This window comes from Panthera tigris, chromosome C1 (assembly GCF_018350195.1).
Source record: "Panthera tigris isolate Pti1 chromosome C1, P.tigris_Pti1_mat1.1, whole genome shotgun sequence".
NCBI classification, from domain to species: Eukaryota; Metazoa; Chordata; class Mammalia; order Carnivora; family Felidae; genus Panthera; species Panthera tigris.
Genome location: NC_056667.1, coordinates 19,892,041 through 19,910,604, shown reverse-complemented (window position 1 = coordinate 19,910,604; position 18,564 = coordinate 19,892,041). Strand labels below are relative to the sequence as shown.

At 47.6% G+C, this 18,564-nt stretch overlaps 1 protein-coding gene across 2 annotated transcripts in view; it reads right to left on the bottom strand.

Moving 5' to 3' along the window:
- Positions 1–13,518, bottom strand: part of ARID1A (AT-rich interaction domain 1A) — a 69,941-nt gene extending 56,423 nt beyond the window's left edge. For both annotated transcript variants that reach the window (XM_042995669.1, XM_042995670.1), the window contains exon 1: positions 12,328–13,518. In XM_042995669.1, coding sequence (XP_042851603.1) covers positions 12,328–13,470 — 1,143 coding nt within the window. In that variant the 5' untranslated portion in view covers positions 13,471–13,518. The remainder of the gene's footprint in view (positions 1–12,327) is intronic.
- Between the last annotated feature and the right edge of the window lie 5,046 nt (positions 13,519–18,564).

Below are 18,564 nucleotides of genomic sequence, written 5' to 3'. Positions count from 1 at the left end.
AAGAAGCCGATTCAAAGCTGCGCTGGGAAAGCAGAGAATTCAAATCACAGACCAGAAAGAAAAACAAAAATGTTACAAATCTGTCATGTCCCAACACAACCCCAAAAACAGATCAAGGAGGGCTAAGAAACAGTCTCCAGACCAAGGCAATAAAGTGGGAAAAGAGAGCAGAAGAGGTAGAGATCATTTAGGAAAACTTCTGTTTGTTAGTTATTAGATAAAGGCACTGGCTGCCGCTAGTTAGCCAGGCAACTCCAACAGAGGTACATAGATACCAGGAATTTTTACTAAAATGATGTTGATCTGAAAGTGGTAGAAGTTGCATCTCCAGTACTTTTAAAAACATTTAAGCAGCTCTGGTGTGGTAAAGTTACGGAGGCCTCCATGTGCTCTGTGTTCTGCTAACGGAGTTAGACACCAGAGGACAGAATGAAAAAGAGGAAAAAAAAGAACAGAGAAAATAAAGCTATAAGGCAGAGGGACGACAAAATGAGTTTAAAACACACAAACACACACACAAAGAACATAAAACTCCCTACTGGAATTTTTGTCTGTGCATACAAATGTTAAATCCCAGATCAAACTGTCAGCATACTGCCTCCTGAAAGCCTCAGCCTTCATTGCAGCCGGGTCACAGTTGATCTCCGCTTCAGTCCTCAGGCAGGAAGGAAAAGAGGCCTGGTACAAGGAAACTTGCTTGTATTGGGGACGATACAGAAACCACATCAGGTTTTCAGAAAGCACAGGTGTACCAGAACACTGGTTCTCCACTAGGTCTTTTGCATGGTTACTGTTTATTATCTGACCATTTCTCTAACTTCCATTTCTGGGTCAAGTACAATCATTATTTATTACATACAACTAGGGACAGGTCTTGGCTCAAATGTCCACCCCTTAGAGAGACATCATCTACTTCAAAGATGGGCGATTTGTCAGGAGTTGACTTAATGGGTTTATTTGCTAGGACTTTAAGACAAGAGACACAAGGAAAGGAAAAATCACAGTACAACTGGCTAGCCACTGGGGCTCAGGTGAGAGAGGGAGGGAGGTCTTTGAGGATGACCTGAGAGACCAGCAGATCACTGAAGGTCCTGTTCTCAGATCACAAGCCATCATAAGCAGAAGGGACATCATGGTGTTTAATTAAAGCTTTCCAAACTGGCATCTACAAGAATCACTTTCTTAAGCAATTTACTTGGCTGGTCATACCTGGAGACCACAGGTCACCATCCTAAAATTATCTTTTCCACCTTCATCAAACAACCAGTACCACAGATTCAGATTATCCTCATGCTACATGTCACCAAAGAGCTAAGAGAGAGAGAAATGGAAGGCAGGGAGTCCCCAAGCCCTATAAAGAAAACAGACATTTTCTGTCACTAGAGTTTATCATTATTGCATAATAGAAGATCCATCTCAAAAGTATTTCCTTTCTTCTCCCCCAACCCCAAGCACTTTTAACCTTTTCTGTATCCAGTAACTCTTTCACATCTTGGGAGAAACACATACATCTGAAATATTAGCCTATGGTGCAATCTGGAAGAAGCCCCTCAGGTAATTCTGATGGACTCTAGCCCAGTTGAGCATAGATGCTTAAATCCGGTAGTTCTAACTTGGGCCTGCATCACAATGGCCTGGAGGGTTTGTTAAAACAATGCTAAAGTTTTGGATTCAGTAGGTCTAGATGAGTATTTGCATTTCTAAACAGGGCTCAGGTAATGCTGAGGCTAATGGTTAGGGACCCCCCCACTCCCCATCCCCTGGAGAACCACTGCACAAATCTGTCTCTCAAACTGACAACAGGTACTTAATAAAATTTGTCGGTTTTTTTCTTTTAAGTATTAATATAACTTAGATGCAGCTAAAAACTATGGGATAGCTTTTTATTTTTTTAAGTTGATTTATTTTGAGAGGGAGAGGGAGAAAAGGGCAGAGAAAGAGGGGGAGAGAGAATCGCAAGCAGGCTCCATGCTGTCAGAACAGAGCCCTACATGGGGCTCAATCTCCCGAACTGTGAGATCATGGACCTGAGCCGAAATCAAGAGTCAGACACTTAACCAACTAGCTTTTAATTCAGTGAAGATCAACAACAGTCTTTAACCACCAATACTATCCCCCTCTCAAGCAGGGGCCTCTACCAACCAGGAGTCATGTTCAAATTTTATTTGATAATAGTATTTTCACATATCTCATTAATATTTATTGAAGCCTGCAAGGTAGATACTTTTCCTCATTACACAGTTGAGGATACAGATTCAGAGAAGTGACTTGCCTAAAGTCACACAGCCTAAGGGAACTTTAAACCTTGGTTTTAGAGCTGACTCTTCTAGGAAACTCTGTGTGAGGCACTTAATCTTTGTGTTCACTTTCCCCAAGTGGAAATTAAGACAATAATCTTTGCCTCTCCTGCAAGTGCTCCAAGTCATAGAAAGTAAAATCACTCTGCAAATATTTTTGTAATGCAAGTTACTCTCACTTAGATCAAAGTGAAGGAGTCTATTTTTGAGCCTCAATCCACCACCCACCCACCCCCAGCCCACCAACACTCTCAAAGACCCCTCCCGAAAAGAAAGTGGCCTGAGGACCAAATGCTGCCAACTCTTACACTGGGATCACATGGCCACTCTTCAGAAACTTAAATAAAATTCTAAATGGACAGAAATCTAGGCATAATGTAAAATTGTAACTTTTCAGTCTTTCACCCCATTTAAGAGGTCTGGGCCATTGCAAAAATAATGTCCCAATAAGCCTTTGTGCTTAAAACATTTATTTTAGAGAAGCAAATTTAGTATTTTATGTTACAACTCTAGAGAATCAGACAAACCTTGATTCATATCAGAACTCTACCTTTTACTAGCATATTGCCCTAGGGCAAATTTCTCATTTTTACTGTTTCCTCATGTGTAAAGTAGGAGGAGTAACAATAGAAACCCACCTCTCATGGTTTTGAAAATTAAATCAGTAAATTCATGGAGAGACCCAGCATAGAGCTTGCACATTGTAAGTGCTCAAATGCATGGTTGCTATCATTAATACTCACCCTCAACATGCCATCATTTGAAAATTTGGATCTCAGTGAGGCTTTCAGCCTATCCGTAGCCCAGGACACAGTTACGGATAAACTACCTATAGAATCGTTCCCTCAATCCTTTATAGTAGAATTATCTTTGGCAATCAGATTCCTAAACAGATAAAAAGTTAGAAGTCTACCACTGTTGGACCAACCCAAGAACTCCACCACCTTCGTAACAGAGGAAAAAAGAGAGAAAGCCATCTGTATGCACCAGGCAAGACACAGCAACAAACAGCAATTAATTCCCAGCATTAGGTGACTTGTTCGCTAAGGACAAGAGAAAGCCATAATAAGGTCCACCCAGAGAGAGGGGGAAATCACTGTGCAAGAAGAGGCCGAACACATACTTGTTTCCTCTAAAAGGAAGCAGCCATGCACTTCAATCATCTACCACGTGGCTGAACTCACACTTTTCTTAAAGTACACCGGCATAAGTCAGTTAAGAGTAAACAGCTGGACCCAGATGCACTCATGCCCAGCAAGCAAGTTGTGACCTCAAGGGAAACAGGAGGCAAAATAAAAAACACAAAGTACACGGCAAATGGGTTTTTAAATGACTGGTATCACACCAACCCCTAAACTCCCCTGCTGCAGTCATGCTGGTGCTAGATCTTAAGCAGGGAGTTCCTTTTAACAGAGATGTCTATAAACAAGCAAGCTGAAAGCTAACAAGTTTAAGAGGGAAAAAGCATACAAAAATCTTGGCTGCTGGTGATGAGCCACAGAAAATCATAAATGTGCCCGTGCCAAGGGAGGAGGAAGTCTAATATCTAACATTGCAGACTTGGGAACCCAGAAGCAACGAAGCCATAAGGAAGCCCAAATGTAGAAGAGGAAAAAAAGCACATGGCACATTTCCTCTTCATATGGGTGGCAATTTAAGCAGCACTCTGGGCCTGCAGAGCCCATAGCCCCAGTGCCCCAAGCTCCTTAGTATTTCATATCAACATTAACTTCCTGGAGGGCGACAAAAATCTGTCCTGGATTACTGGGTGATTTCTAATATGTACCATAACCAACACTAAGTCAACATTTTAGGGATCAAATTTCCTACTCTGCAGCATGTTGGAATGCATTCTTGGCATTAGACTGCTCATTGCAGTACACCCTTAGAAAATGCAGAAGCCACTGGTAAATACTCAACTTGTCCCAAGACTATCTTCTAGTATGCATAAATGACTAACAAAAACAAATGAAAGTTCACTCAGATGTCCTTTTACATTCAACAAAAACTAATTCCATCCATTTGAATGGCGGGGGCGGGGGGGGGGGGGGGGGGACCACAATTTCAGGGAAGAATACTCAAGATAGTTAATTCCACATTCACCCTAACTTGGATTCCTCTAAAACTTAGACAGACTAAGGAGCTCATCTCAAGCCCCTACTCACCAGCTATCCATGGCAGATGAACCACTGTGCCCTAATTCTGAGTTACTGGAAATTTGCTTTGCCAAATGCCAGAGTATTTTCTAAACTAGAATCTGTATTTAAGACTCCACTCCGTACTTGTATTCTGGAACAGTGTAACCTATCCTTCTCTTCCAGGTGAAAGCCCTGTAGCAGCCTGGCACTGGACTCTCTATGCATTTTCAGCTGTTAAAGCATCCACTTACAGTCCTTGAAAAGTGCCAGAAATCATGTGTGTTCCAATCACACATGGATCAGCAGGTAAAGAGAAACCAAAATCGCTACATTGCAGAGGCTCCCATAAGGAATAAGCATGTGTTTGCACCATTTATGAGCTTCTTGGCCACAGCCAACCTAATCAAAAACAATATTAAAGGCCATTTCTGTGAACAGATGGGCAAACTGTGTACATGCAGGCTTATCCACCCATCAACCCTCAATAGAAGGTCTCATCCAAGCAACTCAGCTTCAGCACAGCTCCCAACTCTTCAGAAATAGCAGCAGCCTAAGTGTCTGGACAGGTACTTCACGACTCTTGTTTTGCTTAAAAAAACTCAATTAACTCTACCAAAAAGAAGAAGAAGAAGAAAAACAGGCTCTCCAACCAAAGTTAAACCACCGTCACTGCAGAGTTGTCCAGGGCACACAACTCTGAAGGTGACACAACCTTCCAAACCCGAAATTACTACAAAAGAGCCCCTGAACTGGCCAAGAACTTGGCAGGTTGTACTAAAGGCCCCACATAACCACAAGAACCACTAAGACCCTGGAACCACTCTCACGGAATTTTACAGTTACAGTCCAAATTCTCAAAGTCACTAGAATGAGACAAGTACAGGTCTGGGGAGGGTTGTGTAGTTTGGATTCTATAAAGCCCATGGAACTCAGAGTAGCGGTATGAAAAGGCAAATTAATATTTTAACTTTCCCCCTCTTGAACATTAAGCTTCACAAATCATTGCCTCTGAAAAGCTGTCCCAGGTTAACCTTGCCCAACTCTGATTGCTCCTTATTCTGGAATTCCTTCAGCCCATACACTTAGGTTGGTCTATACCCATTTATAAAACCCTGCTTTGCAAGTTTTCCAGATGTATGCACATAAGCATGCTTCACCAAGAAATCGAAATTCCTCTGAAGCAGATACTGTCTCTTTTAAGTCCCTTCCTAATATCTAACTGGTGTGTTCACATAGGGCTATTTCCTATTTCCATTTGAATCTCCAAATCCCCCTGAGCTAAAAATTATACTCTCAGCAATGAGCCTCATGTTCTAATATCCTTACCACCACACTGACAAAGGCCTGGGCAACCACTGTCTGTGTCAACGCAAGTTTTTGAATTTTGTTTTAAAACAAGCTGATAGCCTTTGGTAAGTCAGCAGAACCTAAAAATTATGGTCAGGGCCATAATGACATTCATATTCCTTACTGCTATGCTAAATCAAAAAGACACTTGCAGGACTCTGGTCTATAAAAACACTTCTTGGGGCACCTGGGTGACTCAGTCAATTAAGCGTCCGACTTCAGCTCAGGTCATGATCTCACGGTTTGTGGGTTCAAGCCCCGCATCGGGCTCCGTGCTAACAGCTCAGAGCCTGGAGCCTGCTTCAGATTCTGTGTCTCCCTCCTTCTCTGCCCCTCCCCAACTCACACACTGTCTCTTTCTCTCAAAAATAAATAAACATTAAAAACACTTCTTGTAAAGAAAAGCGGTGTCAGAGTCAGTGGATTTTGTTTAAAAAGAGATTTTTAGAAGATAAATCTGGTTATCTCACAAGGCTACCAAACCAGAGTACCACAGGCACACAGCTAAAATACTTCTAAAATATTTCTTCCTCCACAAAAAGAATGTTTCACTGAAGGAACTCAGAAATGTTTTTAATCCTAAAATGGCAATTTCAAAAACAAAGATTGAATCTATCCATATAACCCTTCAGGCAGGATTTAGTGAGTCCCCAAACATTTGGACTTTGTACTAACCCAGGAACTTGGGAGCATTAACTTTATATATATATATGTATGTGTATATATATATATATATATATATATTTACATATATATATATTTACATATATATATTTACATATATATATATTTACATATATATATTTACATATATATATTTACATATATATATATTTACATATATATATATTTACATATATATATATTTACATATATATATATTTACATATATATATATATTTACATATATATATATGATGCACAGAAGAAGTCCAGTAAAAACTATACAAATAAACCCAACCCTTAAAGCGGGCTTATAATTCCGAGAGCCACAGCCAGAGGCTGAGGACGACGCTGAAGTTGCAGTATCTTTTTTTCTCCTTTCTGGTATTCCAAAAATGCAAACCCAACCCTAGAAACATCTCACCAAACTACAAAACCTTTCCAAAAGAACAAGGCTTTAAAACTCAAAGTCTCATAAACCAAGCTTTTGGAGCACACTTACCTCACTATTGAAACTTAGGATCTTCTTTCCAGACTTCTGTTTATTTTCTCTCTGAAACTGCAATCCATTTTGAACGGGGCTCCATTGTGCCCTGAACTACGCCTAGACCCAGGACCATGGAGGCTTCTCTTCCAGCGTAGCAGCGTCTTTTCACTTCCAGTCTCTTTTAGATCATCTCTCCTAGCCTCCATCCACGCCTCCACACCCCCAGTACTACCCTCTTCCCTATCCACATTTCTTTTCCTCCAAAGTTATTTTATTCCACCACATGAGAACAGACTAGCATTATCTTTGCTTGAAAACTGTTTATTAATTTGCCTGTCAAACATTCTATAGAGCCGTTTACATCTTACTACAGAAACCTCCTGGGTACATATTGACAGCTCAGCAAGTATTTACACAAAGCTCTGAAACATTTGGTTCCTTCAGAAGAGGAAGGAGCTGCTGTGTCAAGCAGAGAATTATCAAACACCTTTTCCTCTCCCTTTTTTCCTCTTTTATAAAGGGAAGCTTCTTCCTTCTAGCATACCTCTAAGATGCCTAAATTATACTTCTAAACTATCCAGCCAGGAGGAGAAAGAATGGAAATTCAGGTGTGCTGGAGAAGGGGAAAGAATAGCATTTCCAGGACCACTTGCAAAACACACCACATAGTTTAAAAAACTAAGGGTATGAGAAAAGGCAATAGGCCTATGAAATTGACCCTGCAATGCTTAGCTTTTCCGTTCCAGTCTCAGGAACTTTTGCTCCTCTCTCAGCAAAACTTACAGGGCAAGTTCAGGCACTCAGATTACAACCAACTGCCCAAACCAGACCTAGACCTGCCCAAACACCTGAAGAGTCTGGAGAACTTAATGCTACCTCTCCCCACCTTCCTATCCCCCCAAGAGAAGCAGAGTGTTAATGTTATGACTATCCACTCCCTACCCCACCCCAAATCTACTCCCAAAATCCCCTCTTAGAGATTTTGAGGCAACTATTTTTCAAGACTTGCTTTAATGAAATCTGCCCCAATTTTTCAATTAATGTTTAGTGTTTTAAAACCACCAGCCAGGTGGAATGACTAATGACAAACATAAGCAGTTTCAAAACAAAATAGTCTGGTAAGGCTTTTTCTGTAAAGGGCCACAGACCATTGTGGTACCCAACTGTTCAGAGCTTGTTCCTGTAAATCCTCAAGAGAAAACAGCCTTGAGTTCCTCGAGCCCAAGGGAAGAAAGATGGTCTCAAGACCCCTACTGGTCAATGTACAGGCAGAAATTGCCTTCATAACAAGTTAGGTATGGAAGCACAGCCCAATGCGTAGCATCACAGAGGAAGAAGGCCATACAGTCCACCAACTTCACTTTACTGATGAAGAGAAAATAAACCCAAGGTCAGTGGCTTGCCCCAAATCACACAGCTTAATCTAGATCTGCATGTGGAACCAAAGCCTCTTCCTCCTGAATCCTGCACTCTTTACTCCTCACCACTGTCACACACAACTCAGTGTGCATCAATAATGATAATGACCAATCTAAACAAGGAGAAACCCAGAGATAAAAGCCATGGGAATTAGGACTCCATGTTAGAGACCAAGGTATCCCAGCTCACTTGCAGGAAAGAACTATTCAGTGCCAATGTATTTTGAATACCGTATTTTAACCATATATTTGCTTGGTTCATTTCAGTTGCTTCTAGAATTTTGGGATTTGAAGCCAATCAATACAATGGCAGAGGGGCGGGGGGGAGGATTGGAAAGGGTCCTGACCATTACTTTGTTAGCCTATTTCCACATTAAAAAAAAAAGTCCACTAACCTCATTGCTAAAGCCTGCTGCAGACATCACACCCTACAGGAGCCAATCCAACAGATGAATGTTTAATGCAATCCAAGACATCTTATTACAGTAGGTGCCACTTGTCATGGTTACTGGTTGCTCTGTGTCACACACAAAGGAAGGAACCTTAAAAAGTCCTTGCAGGGCCCAATACAAAGAAGCCAACCTTGGTCCTGATGCTTTCTCTTCTCTTGCAACCATCCCAACCCCCATCACCCCTAGTTCCCTCACGGACAGTAGAGAAACATGAAGCCCTCACAATGAAGTGCCGTCTCAGTGTGGTTTTCCTGGTCCCTCCTACTTGAGAGAGTTCCAAGAGTCCTGTATTTTAGCCAGCCCAGAATTTCTGCCAGTAGGCATTCCCATAATAAGCCCAAGATGCCTGTATTTGTTTCCCAGGAGTTGGAAATATCGTCTGATATTTCCATAGCAAGAACTAACAGCCAAACTTCTACAATCAAATCCATCTTGATCCCAGACTACATATTCTATTTCATTTTTTACTTTGATGAGCTGATACTACTCTCAAGGTACTAGAGCTAAAAGCATCCCCAATAAAACGCTTCACATGAGGTTCAAGTGCATAGGTGACTAAAAAGTATCTCATCAGTAGCAGGATTCAACACCTTGAGATACAGTATTACTTATGGAAAGCCCTAAAGGGAAAATTTGCCTGCTGGGATCTTCCGGCTCCTGTGAAAAAGACAGAGCCACAATACAAACACTCAGCTAATCTTTATTTCATAAAGGCAGAGTCAAATGAGAACGTTACAACCTTAGCTATGTCCATCAATTCTCTGCAAAACAGTCTTAATCCAAGATTCAGTTAAGGAAAGAAAGGGACAGAGCAAGACCCCATTATTTAAGAATGCTTAAGAATAAGGCATCATGGTCTGATAAGAGGTTTATCCTTAAGTAGCAAAGAGAAATTCCTATCAAAATCTACCCACCTACATCCCTCATAGAGACTACCACAAAACTGGAAGTTGCACTGTCTCTTCCACAAGTGAATGCTCACTAGCCCATTCTCTGGGCATCAGGGCAACTGGAATGAAATTGAACAGGAATCTATGTTGTATGAAGTGCTAGGAATGGTGATGTTAAAAGTGAAACCAAAAATTCACCCAAGGGCAGCACAAACTTCCAAACAGGGACTGTATCTATTTTCCTACCATGTACTCAGCACACAGCATAGTACTCAGCACAAAGGAAGTGCTCAAATATTCGTTTAATGACTGAAAATCACTATATGGCAAGAGTTGGTTTTATACCCCCCAAAAACAAAGTGTTTGCCTGAATATTATTTTTCAACTTTAATTTTTGCTTTTAAATGAACCTTGACTTAGCCCAAATGTACTCCTCTAATAGTTTACAAAAGGTAAATGACTCAGCCCCCCTCCCCTCAAGGGAAAAGAGATGTAGCATGTCTCTTGTCCAGAGACAAGAGAATGTTCTCTTTGCTAAGACTAAGCTCATCCTCTAGACACTAGAGATTCAATTTAAAATTCTCCGTTTCTTGCCCAAACACAGAACATTATGGACAATGTGGAGTCAAGGCACAGCACTCTAAACCTGCCATTTAACACAACTGTTTTCAAAATTCCTACCTTAATAGAAGAGAACAGCAGTTCTAGAATGAGGAAGGAACACAACTAATCAGTGAACAAAATCTCATAGCAGGAAGGTACAACTGAATACTGCTGGGGCGGGGGGCGGGGGGCATGAAAGGAGCTTTCCCCCTCTTTGAAAAGATACAGGACTCCTGACAAAAGCACTGAAGACAGAACATGAAGAGGTACGAAGAGCAAAATTAAAATAAAACAGAATGCATAAAAATGTACCTTAAAGTTGTCATTTCTAAGCAAATATCAAGTATCATTATAGGTGGTATCTTTATTATCTTGGAAGATGGGGGGGGGGGGGGATGGAACATACCTTAAAATGCAAAGAAAAAAACAATCGACCTCTATTTCAAAGCTCTAAAATAACAGATGACAAAATACAAAACTAGCCTTTTTGATATCTCAGGAACAAATGATAAATTTCACCAAACCAGGCCTTTAGGAGAAAGTCCCTCACAAGATCATGAAAGACATCGGCTTCTCTTTAAATTGAGCTGCTCTCCCAAAGTTCAATTAACAAAAGAAAGTGTTAACCAGACTCAACATGTAAACAAAGAAGGAGGCCAGTCGTCCTTAAAACAGAACACTTGAACCTAATATGAAATTCTCTCTCAGAAAGCTTCCAGTTCTCAAAATAAATAAATAAAAGTTTTCCTCCTACCCCCTCCCATAAAGATCCCACATTTGTCACTCGATAAAAACCCCAGTAAAATAATTTCAATTCTGCAAAGCGAACAGGGTCAAAATTACTCAAGACAAATGCATCTTCAGAGCCATCAAAGAAGTCATTTATACCATCAGGAAAGTCACAAAACCAAAACAAACAGCAAACCCATTGTAGAGAAAAACTCAGCTACTGTTCTGACAACACAGAATCTATTTCAGGCTGCATAAAACATAACAAGCAAAATAAATCCAAGGTACAAGCAAAATGCCACTGCCTCCTCTTTTGTTTCGGCACAATGTAACAAGGGCAGCCTGTCTGGGGCTCTGCTCCTGCTGATACAGTATTGCTGCTTAAACCTCCCTCCTCAAGGTCACAGCCAATTTCAGCTCTGGAATAAAAGGCAGATAGTGGCAGCGATGGTTTGGGTTATCACTGGCAGAAAAGCAGAGTGTAAAAGTTTATGAGCTCATCAGGATTGTTGTACCATTACATCAGAGGCAATTATAAATGGCCAAGAGCAGGAGATGGGGAGCCAATCAGATCACAGATAGGATGTCAACCTAAGACCAACTGTCTCCTGGCTTTGACAGAAGGATTTTACCTCCATAATTCAAATCCCAAACCAAAGCAATCTGCACTTACTACTCCAATCACTCAGCTGTTTACCAGCACTTCCAGGGAGAAGCCCAGGCCACTGGGCCGACGGAGACTGAGACAGGAGATGGCCCAGGCTGCCCTGGGTGAACCGCAGCCGGCCTCTAGCTGCCCCCAAGCAGGCCCCTGCCCTCCCTCGAGGTACCCCCGAACCCGAGGGGCCCCTCCTTGAACGCACAGATGGGGAACGGCCTAGAGAAAGACAGGAGGGCGGGCAGAGAGGAGCGGCAGGTGAGCAAAGAATTGTTCACTCCACTCCCGAGCTCCTAACACCGCACACCCCTAACCTGAGCCCCCAGCACCCCCCTCAACCCCGGCCAGGCCCTTCCCCGCACATTCTGCCCCACACCCCCTTGAAGACCCCCGGAGTTCGAGGGGACCAGGAGGGAGGGAGAAGGGGAGCAAACACCTCAGGGAAAGCCCCACACAAAGGCTGAAGGAGGGAAGGAGAGGAAGGCAGACAGGCAGCCATTTTAAGAGAAGAGCCAGACAATGGCAGCTCCCCAGCAGTGGGGGCCCCGGACTGGGGGTATCCCAAGGCTGTGGCCTGCTCCCCGCAGCCGCCACCCACTCCCCGGACCCCGCTCGCCCCAGCCCCCTCCCCACTCAGCTGTGTACCTGCGGGGTCCGGGCGAGCGGCTGCCCCCCGCCGCCGCTGCTCCCGGGGCTCATGGGCGCGTGGTGGCTCCTTTGTTGGGCCCCTCCCGAGGCGGCTGCCGCCGCCGCCGCCGCTGCCGCCGCAGCCCCCCAGCACTGCGAGGCCATGTCCGCCGGGCCCTTGCCGGCGCCCCCGTCCTGGGGCCCGCCGCCGTAGTCGCCCCCGGGGTAGCCCTGGTAGCCCCGGGCCGAGCTGGGCGACGTGAGCAGTTGGTTGAGGGTGGGGGTGGCGGTGGGCTGGGGGGTTCCCCCGCCGGCCGCTGAGGGGCCGCCTCCCCCCATGGCCCCGAAGCGCTGCTGAGCGAAGGACGAAGACGACGAGGAGGCGGAGGCGCTGGAGGAGGGAGGCGGCTTGGAGCCTGCGGCCGCCGCCGCGCCGGAGCCCGGAGTGCCACCTCTCGGGGAGCTCAGCGCGTAGGCCTGGGGGGGCGGGGGGTAGGCGCTGCGGTTGGGGTAGTAGGAGTTGTACTGGTGGTTGGGGAAGCCGTGGTCGTGCGAGTTCTGCTGGGGCCCCGCGTAGGGCTCCAGGCCCCCGCCGCCGCCGCCGCTCTGCAGCGCTGCCAGGCCAGGGCTTTGTTGTCCGCCATGTTGTTGGTGGAAGACGGCGGCCGCCGCGGCGGCGACGGCAGACGGGCTCCGGCCGTAGGGTTGCCCGAAGCCGTAGGCTGGGGGCGGCAGGGCGGCCGCGGCTGAGTGAGGAGGCGCCCCCACCCCATCGCTGCTGCCGCCGCCGCCGCCGCCGGGCGGCTCCGTGAGGTTATTGTTCAGGGCGGGCCTAGGGCCCGCGTTCCCGTTCGAGTTCTTCAGGTCCGGCTCCGCGCCGGGCCCGCCGCCGGCGCCGGCTCCGCCGCCGCCGCCACCCCCATTGCTCTCGGCCCCGTCCTGCAGCTCCTTTCCCAGCGGCTGCGGCGGCCCCACGGCGGGGCCCTCGCTTTCCTGCCCGGCGGCTGCCTTCATTTCCCCGCGCTCGGCCGCTGCCGCCGCCGCCGCCTCGCCCCCCGCCTCCTCCCGCTGCTGCTGCTCCGCTTTCTTCAGCTCCGAGGGCGGCGGCGGCGGCGGGTTGCCCAGGCTGCTGGCGGCGGCGGGGGCGACCTGCGCGGCCATGATCCCCGCTGTCTCGTCCGCGGAGAGACCCGGCCCTGTCTTCGTCTTCTCCCCCCCTCCCACCCCGCCCCGGGGCCGAGTCCCCCGGGCTGCCCTCCCCACCCGCCCGGGCGGGCCTCGCGGGGCTCCGCTGCTGCGCGGCGCTCGCTCGCTCGCTCCTCTCCCCCCCGCCCCGCCGGCTCAGGCTCCGGGCTGGCGGCGGCGGAGGAGGAGGAGGCGGCGGCGGCCGAGGCGCCGGCGGCTCAGCTGCTCCCGGCTCTGTAGGCTCGGGACCCGGCTCTCCCGGCTCATTCCCCCCAAGCCCTTGCCTGGGAATGAGGGGGGCGGTGGAGGCTCCGCTCCCCAGGGCCTGGCCCCGCTGTGACTCTCCGCTTTCTGCTGCCGGAGAAAGGAGGAGGGAGGGAGGGAGGGAGGCGAGGGGGAGGGGGCGGGGAGGGAGGGAGGGAGGGAGCGGGGGGAGGGGGACCCGGGACGGGCGGGCTGGAGGGCGCGCGGCAGCAGCCCGGGCGCCGGGAGGCAGAGTCGGAGCGCGGACTGGGCCGGGCGCCCTGCCTCCCCTCCCCGGCCGCGGCGCGAGCTGAGGCTGCTGCGCGGCAGCGGGCGAGCGAGCGGGCGGGCGGCCGGACTGAGCGGCTAGAGCGCCCCACTCTCCTCCGAGTCCCCCTCACTCCGACACGAGGCTCAGCACTGCCATTTTACCCAGCGCCGTCGCGGCCGCCTGGCAAACCCGGACCGGAGCGCGGAGCGGGCGCAGGCCATGGAACGGACTCGCTCCCTTCCCCTCACAAAGGAGGAGGGGAGAGAACGAGCCGCGGCGGCGGCAGGCCCTCTGCCGCTTTCGCTCGGCAGCGCCGCCGCCGAAGGCTTCGGGGAAAACCCGGCCCGGAGCCCGCGCCTCCCCGGAGCCTGCGCCGCCTCCCTCCTGGCGTTCCTTCCTATCCGGGCCGGTCCCCTCCGGACCGTACGGAGGGGAGCGGGCAGCGTGAACTTTACTCGCGGCTGCAAAATTGGCCTGAGCCCGAGACCGCGGCCGCCTCGGCCCAGGCCTGACCCTCTGGCAGCGGTCCTGGTCTCTTGGCTGCTACTTAGCACCTCTACAGCACTTTTATTCTTCAAAGCCTTTTACAAACCCGCTCTTAAAGACCCAGCTGAGTGAGCGAGCAGGGCCTAACATTTTTCACCCTTTGCAAGCCCTACGGAATGACAGATCATTTGTTCAGACTTTCCGTTTTCCCACTCCCCAGCCCTCTTTAGCCGGGCCTCATAAGGCCCTGGGGGCGTGAGGTCCGACTCTCCCCATTTTCTAGAATTGTAAGACCGAGGGGAGGGGACTGCCCTGTCAGTCAGGGGGCGGAGGAGGGTGATTTTAAAAAGTAGCAAAGTCCCCAAAGCTACCCGCGTACTTAGCCTTGGGGGGAAAAAAAAAAAGTGATCAAGTTGCATCATATACAGCAATGGAATCAGACTAGAAGAATGGGTTTGAGACCAAGCTGATCTTCTCAGTCTTAGATCATCCCAACACTAACGTGAAATGGTAACCACTGGAGCTACTTTGGGGCATAAGACAGCCTTCCAGCAGGAGAACCCAACCCTAATCTTTTCCCAAGAGAACTTAGCCCACAATGACCAATAGTGCCAGTCTCCAGAGACAATACCTGTAAAACTGGGGAACAGACCACGGAAGAGGCTCTGCAGAAGAGCAGTGGGAAACCATTTTCTCCTTAAAGAGAGAAAAGGGACAGTCTAACAGGTCACTTAGAAAATAGATGTCACCAGGAGCACCCAGGTGGCTCAGTCAGTTAAGCATCGGACTTTGGTTCAGGTCATGATCTTGAAGTTCGTGGGCTCCAGTCCGGTGTTCCGCTCTGTACTGACAGAGCAGAGCCTGGAGCCTGCTTCTGAGCCTGGAACCTGCTTCACGTTCTGTGTCTCCCTCTCTCTCTGCTCCTTCCCCGCACATTCCCATTCTCTCTCTCTCTCTCTCTCTCTCTCTCTCTCTCTCTCTCTCTCAAAAATAAACATTAAAAAAATAAAAAAGAAAGAAAATAAATGTAACCAAATTTATTTTCTATCCTCCCGTGTAAAGATTCATCACAGTTTACCATTATATTCCAAGAGATGCCAATCGAGCTAGAGGCATACATAGAAACTTCTAGATCTACAGGCCCTACCACATCCCAGCACCAAGCAGTCTTTTCCTCCTCAAGCTGACTTGGAATGCTCTGACGTGACAGGCTACAAAAGCCAGAGGGGATTCCAGCTCCTCACCAGGCCCAGGCTGCCTTGGGAGAGGCCCAGGCCAGTGTAGTCACTAAACACCAGGGCCTCTTTCCCCCCTCAGATTTTATAAATGGAGACTTCATAGCCACAGAGCCATTATCTTAGAACTGGCAGATCCCGCAGGCCCCTTGGACAAGTTCTGGCCATGCCACTGGTCACTGTGAATAATTCCAAAAACCTGAAGCCACTCCTACTCTGAAGAAAACTTAATAGGATCTTACGCTAAAAAGGCAAAAACCTTCCTGTTAGTCTAAGAGTGGTGGTGGGTTTTCCGCCTCTAGCCAAGAACCAAAAGGAGTACCAGGATCTGGCTGACTGGAACGGGCCAGTGCCCTGGTTTCACTCACAGTCCTCAGGGGCAACTACTCTCCCAGTGCATTAGGTCCTAGAAACCAAATTATAGGCTGCCTCATAAATGGAGCTTGGCTATTTAATCAACTGCTTCTGAGCTGGCAAACAGTCCTGAGTCCTGCACACAAATGAGGAGTTTTTACATGCAATTACCCTGCCATTTTCCTCAGAGCTGGACTGTAATGGGAAACCTGGAACCCAGTGAAAATCTGGAAGCCAGAATGGATTTGTCTCCAGAGAAAGCCCTCATCTCCTTTTTTCAATGGCTGTGAAATTTGGAAAGTGCCCAAATCCCTTTCCTACACGTGAGCACGCTGTTTTGAAAACAGCCACCATTTTTTTCTAGCAATAAGGTAAAGTGCACAAAAATCTATCCACCTGGACTGGAGCAGGTAATGTGGGATTTCTCCATTCCCACTTAAAAAAAAAAAAATCTCAAATCCTTCAGGGTCCTCTTCCACCTCTACCTTTAGAGCCCCACACCACTATCCCAGGGACTGACGAGTTGAAGGGAACTTTCTTAGAAACTGGCCCATCAGCTTTCCCTAGGGGCAATGGCAGCGGGAAAGGGGGGGGGGAGGGGAGGAGCTGGGCACGTGGCTGGCTGGAGCTCCAAGACCCAGGTTTGGGGCTGCGGGTTCTCCCCGTGGAGTTTTTTTCCCCCCACGGCCCCAGTGTTTTAACCCCACACCCAGGCAGCTCAGGAATCCCGGCGCAGATTGGAGAACTAGGACTAGGACAGCGCTACCCTCACGAAAGCGCCTCTGCCACCAACAGCCTGATGGCAAATATGGACTGAATCGTTGACATGGAAACCGGACTAAAGTCTTGCTCGCTCCCTCACAAGAGAGTTCTTATCACCATCCCCGACCGCAAAGCACTTGGCAAACGTGGACTGGATCTCCCGCCCAGAGGATCAGGCGGAGTTTCTGTGCGCTGCTTTAACTCCTGCGGCTGCGGCAGCCAAGGAGGGGGGCAGGGCTGCCAGGACAAACCGACTGAAAATGGCAGAGGATGTTCTCATTTTATCTGGCTTGTACAGTGTGCATGGATTGGGCCGAGAATAAGAGAACAACCTATTAAAATCCACGCAGTCAACTGCAAAATGTGGAACCGAGGCCTGGAGGGTTTGTTAAGAGAGAGAAACGTTTGCAGGGAGAGAAACAGCCCTTCCTTTCTCGAAATTTGCTTCCCCTAAGTGTGCGAAATACAAAACTCAACAAACAAACAAAAGATCAGTCTCGGCTCCTTCCCTTCCTCACTCCTTTTGGGGGAAGGCGTTTTAAGCCTTAGGACCCTAGTGGAGGAATTGCCTCTGTTCTGAATAAGGCGCTGGGAATCGGAGGAGCGCGGGGTTGTGGCCCTCACACGCGTCCCCGCCGCGGCAAAGCATCAGACACCCAGCGGAGCTCTCCCGAGTGCGAACTGGAGCTGCGAGTTTGAGCAAAAGGGCAACTATGTCAGTTGACGGAAGCCAGAAGCAGAGTTCAAATCCTGGCGTGGATTTCCGTCTGGAGCTGTCTGCTTCTTAAAGTTTGTAACTCGGTGTTCAGAAACAGCCCCAGCGGAGGCTTTGGGAGCAGTGTGAAAGTCTAGCACTACCATCTGACAGCGAGCAGCAAAACTTTGGGCTGCATATTAAGCGAGGAAAGTGGATTGAAGCAAGAGTCAAGGCAATTCATTATATTATCGGCTCCCAGACGGGAGCTGTAAGTTACGAACTGGATCGCCACGGAGAAAAATGGAATGGAGTCTAAATGGCGCTCAACAGCTCTTAGCGGTAAAATTGTGGCTGCCCAGCACCTAGGATCCTAAAGCAGCAGCAGCAGCAACCGTAGAGGCATCGAGCCTGGCGGGCGCTCAACGACTGCTTGTGTAGATGCTTTCTTCCACTCAAGATTTTAAAATAAAATCTCAAGATTTTAAAATAATTTGGAGGAATTTACATTTAGAATAATAAGGGACACATTTTGAGAAATGTTCATTTCTGCATGAGGCTTTCTTTTTTTTCCCCCCACGAGAAGAGTAGCTCTGTAAAAATACCTCTAGGCATAAGTCAACTTGCTTTTTTTTTTTTTTTTGTATCAATATAGAATGAGAATGCTCCTCACCATCACCTCACCAAAAACTAAAACCAGAAATAAAGATCCACGTTGGTCTGGTTTGTGGCAGATTGCAAACAAAATGTAACACCCAGGTTCAATCTAACATGAGGAAATAGGTACCAACTCGTACACTCTAATATGCACATTTTACTTATCCACAAATTTCATTGATGAGTTTGCCGACTATTCCTTTGGAGACGACAGAGTAAAACTACTAACAATATTTTAAAGGGAAACAAACATACCTGAACTGGAGTTCTATAAAACCCCTGGGCAGATCAGGAATTTGGACATTTCTGCTGAGCCTCACTGAAGGTTTGTATTCCCCAACTGATACAAAAATAGTAGATGAAAAGCC